Source organism: Hippichthys cyanospilos, chromosome 2, assembly GCF_059441005.1.
Source record: "Hippichthys cyanospilos isolate Australia breed blue-spotted pipefish chromosome 2, RoL_Hcya_1.0, whole genome shotgun sequence".
Lineage (NCBI taxonomy): Eukaryota > Metazoa > Chordata > Actinopteri > Syngnathiformes > Syngnathidae > Hippichthys > Hippichthys cyanospilos.
This window is the reverse complement of record NC_142370.1, coordinates 6,150,185-6,154,062: the sequence shown is the minus strand read 5'-3', so window position 1 is coordinate 6,154,062 and position 3,878 is coordinate 6,150,185. Positions and strand designations below refer to the sequence as shown.

The 3,878-nt window shown below is 39.9% G+C and overlaps 2 protein-coding genes across 9 annotated transcripts in view; both read left to right on the top strand.

The window, feature by feature from the left end:
* Positions 1 to 609, top strand: part of kctd6b (potassium channel tetramerization domain containing 6b) — a 5,254-nt gene extending 4,645 nt beyond the window's left edge. For both annotated transcript variants that reach the window (XM_088436398.1, XM_088436405.1), the window contains one exon: positions 1 to 609. This exon is cut by the window's left edge and continues 1,393 nt beyond it. The gene's annotated coding sequence lies outside the window, so the exon portion shown is untranslated.
* Positions 610 to 1,017: 408 nt separating this feature from the next.
* Positions 1,018 to 3,605, top strand: uqcc5 (ubiquinol-cytochrome c reductase complex assembly factor 5). 7 transcript variants are annotated; one of them, XR_015868297.1, is made up of 4 exons: positions 1,018 to 1,314; positions 1,779 to 2,717; positions 2,813 to 2,946; positions 3,037 to 3,605. XR_015868297.1 is itself a non-coding variant. In XM_088438154.1 (2 exons), the coding sequence occupies exons 1-2, from the start codon at positions 1,161 to 1,163 to the stop codon at positions 1,868 to 1,870; spliced, it is 246 nt and encodes an 81-aa protein (XP_088294280.1). In that variant the 5' UTR covers positions 1,018 to 1,160; the 3' UTR covers positions 1,871 to 3,605. The 7 variants fall into 7 exon arrangements, 1 of the variants encoding a protein (XP_088294280.1); XR_015868299.1 differs by having other exon boundaries at positions 1,779 to 2,946; positions 3,037 to 3,104; positions 3,180 to 3,605; XR_015868289.1 differs by having other exon boundaries at positions 2,833 to 3,605.
* The last annotated feature ends 273 nt before the right edge of the window (positions 3,606 to 3,878 follow it).

Here is a 3,878-nt window from a genome sequence, read left to right as displayed (position 1 = left end):
AATTTTGGATACAGAGAAACAGAGTTCAAATCCCTGTCAGGGTGACAAATAATATCCATTTGGATTCTTAGGTAGGCCTTTCATACTATACGTACCTCAGGTGAGTGACACAACTGAAAATAGAATCAAACCAGCTCTGACATCCTTCTGGGTCAATAAGGGTTTTGCAAGTTGTTGGGGAACTTCTACACACTGGTGAAAAATGGCCTATTGGAACAAAAGTGGAGTTATCTGAGTGTGTACATATGTTATGAAAAGATTTAAGCATCAGAAAAACTATAAAAGATTTTTGAACATTTATTTTTCTACATAGTCCCTGTCAAGGGCTGAATAGTCGCTCCAATGACACTGAAGCGCCTTGGGCCATGCATCAATGCTTCTGAGACATAATAGTTCAAATGTCATACACCCCTCGTGTATATAACGAGCCCATGGTGGAGCTTGAAAGAAAGTCTCATCGGTATAACCTTAATGGTACTTTCTTCTGTCTTGTGTTGTTGCATGTGTCTCATGTATGTAGCCTATGTGTTTCGATGTGTAGTTGGTGTCTTGTTTTGACTTGTCGTGCTGTTACAATTTCCATCAATAAATCCGTGTTTCTATTTGTCATTCTTTGGTGTTATGGCTTAACCTTACTCGCAAGTGCATAGTATAGTTTCCCCTTGTAGATTAATAATGTGGCATTCATTCTAGCCATTTTTCCTCCAGTGATAAAGTACAATAGGTAAATCTCCCAATAGTTGCAAATGTATAAAAAAAAAAAAAAAAAAACATGTAAAGAAGGCTGTCAGTTGCAATGAATCTTATGAGGAAGATAGTATAATAATTCATATTTAGGGGGAATAACTATATTTCAGGTTATCAAATATTACTAGTAGAATTTGTAGAACACATTTTTACATACAGTATAACACTGGTTTGGTCCAACAGGAACTACGCATACACCCCCGGATGTTACGTCATCGTGGGTGCGCTTGCTATGTACAAAACGTTGCCTTGAGCCCCGAAGACACGCTCACAATCTGACTAAACTGTCGTGTATGTAAAAATGTGTAATAAAACGAACGCACTCATATACACCACTGGAAAGGACAGTTGCAAAACGCAACTCGTTCATGGAAGCTGTCTTAAACTTGTGTGTTTATTGACACGTTTCAAGGATGCTTCAAAGGAGTACCACACTACGATATTTTCTGGGTCTCGTTCCGGGGAAACGTCGTTTTGGTCCGTATAGATTTCTTCCCATTTTTTTTTGCATTGGAGGTGTCATGGAGTGGATCATGATCAACGTGCGAATAGGAAAAGAATCGTTCTGTGAGTGCAACTTGGCTAAGTGACACGCTCAGTTTCTGTCATTTGGTTAGATTGGTCTGTCCTCATTGTTTTATTTTTTAACAGAACAGCTCTGTAATTTGATTACTCCCGCACGTTTCTAAACTAAATATAATTTTTCATAAAATAGTTTGCTCTGTTTGGCACGACCTTTGTCCAAACACTCAACATTTAAAACAAATATTAAGAATGAATACATTCATAAATAATTGAAAATTGATAAATAAATCATTTACGGCAATAAATCTTTAGACTCTGGAAAGATGTATAAAAATGTCAATTGGACTGTATATCGGGTAAGTTAAGTTGAAATGACAGTAAATCCTCAAACGAATTAAAATTCTGTATAATTCTCATCACGGGTGTTGTCCATCAATGCTAATGATTAAAATTTCGCACAAGATTGTTTCCTAATTTCAGTCTTGTTTGAATCCTTTTCTTTTCAGATGACGTATACCGAAGAAAACGATCAGAGAGGGAGTACCAGCAGAAAGTAGCAGATGGTTTCATAGTTCTGAATGAGCCTTCAGTCAAGTGAATTGTGCTTTGTGTGGAATTGACAGATTTGATCATGGACACATTCATGGAATTTTGTCACAGTATCACAAATCTAAAATCCTCGAAGTTATGGGAAAATCATGGACGTATTACTTTTTCCTTATATATTCTACAATCTACAGTAAACAAATGACACATTGCATGTTCATAATGTATAGACAGCTTGATCTGGCTTTAAATACAAAATAGCACCTGTCAAAACCTCCAAAATGTGTATTTTTAGTGTGTGAGTGTGTGTGAATGCATGCGTTTATGTGCTTGTCTCATCTTGTTCATAATAGTTTGGATCATGATATATTATGATAGTTCCAATGTACAGTAGTAACCGGTGTTTCCTTGGCAGAATGTTTCATCTTTCACTGTTTTGATCTTGTCGTTCTGTAAGAGTAAGCGAATCTTCTATTGCATTGGCAACAGCCTTAGGGATAAAACAAGTGACATGCCAGATAAGAAAGATTACATTATATATATATATATATATATATATATATATATATATATATATATATATATATATATATATATATATATATAGGAAGGATGCAGTATACTGTATATACGAGACAGATACACTACATTGGGTAGGATATATTTTTTTGGAAATGTATTGCACAGTGGGGTATATTATTGCACACGATAAATAATAAATTTTTGTACAGCATCAGTAACTAACTGTACCAGTGATTTTAGCAGTGTTTGTTATAGAATCTCACAGCAGCAGGAAAGAAAGACCTGCGGAATCTCTCCTTCACACAGTGAAGGTGGATCAGTCTGTCACTGAAGCTGCTCTCCAGGCCAGATGGTGCGACTCATGGTCCAGCATAGATGTGAGTTTTGTCAGGATCCGCCTGTCGCGCACCTCTCGCACCGAGTCCAGAAAACAGCCTAAGACTGAGCTGGCCTTCCTGATGACCTTGTCCAGCCTCTTCCTCTCCCTCTCAGTGATCCTGCTGCTCCAGCAGACCACACCGTACAGAATGGCTGCACTCCTAAAGACCTCAGTGTCCTAAGAAGGTCGAGCCTGCACTGACCTTTCCTGTGCAGTGCATCTGTATTGTGAGTCCAGTCCAGTTTATGGTTCAGGTGAACACTCAGGTACTTGTAAGAGGCCACTCTCTCAATGTCTATTCCCTGGATGTTCACCAGTGAGGGGCGAACTGGTGTCTGTGGAAATCCACCACCATCTCCTGGGTCTTTCCTGCGTTGATGAGGAGGTGATTTAGCCGACACCAGTCCACAAAGTCCTGCGTCAGTTTTCTGTACTCTGCATCATCGTTGCCATTGCTCAGGCCGACGACAGCAGGGTCATCCGAAAAGTTCAGCAGGACACAACCGTCCGTGTTGTATCTAAAGTCTGCAGTGTAGAGGGTGAAGAGGAAGGGTGGCAGCACTGTATCCTGGGGGACTCCCACACTACAGGTTAGGGGGGCAGACACACAGTCCTGGGCTCTCACAAACTGGGGCCTGTCTGTGAGGTCGTCCAGGATCCAAACTGCCAGCCCGCTCCAGCTTGTCCCTCAGAAGAGCCAGCTGGACGGTGTTGAAAGCGCTGGAGAAGTCGAAGAATAGAATCCTCACAGCACTGCCGGGCTTCTCCAGATGAACTAGAGCGCGATGTAGCAGGAAGATCACAGCGTGCCCCGTCCCGATATCGGATTGATAGGCGAGCTGCAGCGGGTCCATAATTCTGCTTTATTAAATTACATTGGAACCTTCCTGTTTTGTGATCTGAAATCTGTTTTTTTCCAAACAGATATTATGACCGAATGATTAAAAAAAAAAGAGCTCTTGTTGTTCTCCAGTTGCCTGAAGTCTTGAGATTTCCAGGAACTCCTAAACTTCTTTTAAGAACAGACTGTTTTTTTTTTTTTAATTCAGATCAATTGCCAAAAGTAAATCAAAATGTTAACTCTATCATTATGCTTTCTCCTCTCATGCAATTGACTATACCACCATTGTGCGCATGTGAAGACTTGGTTCAGAAAGAG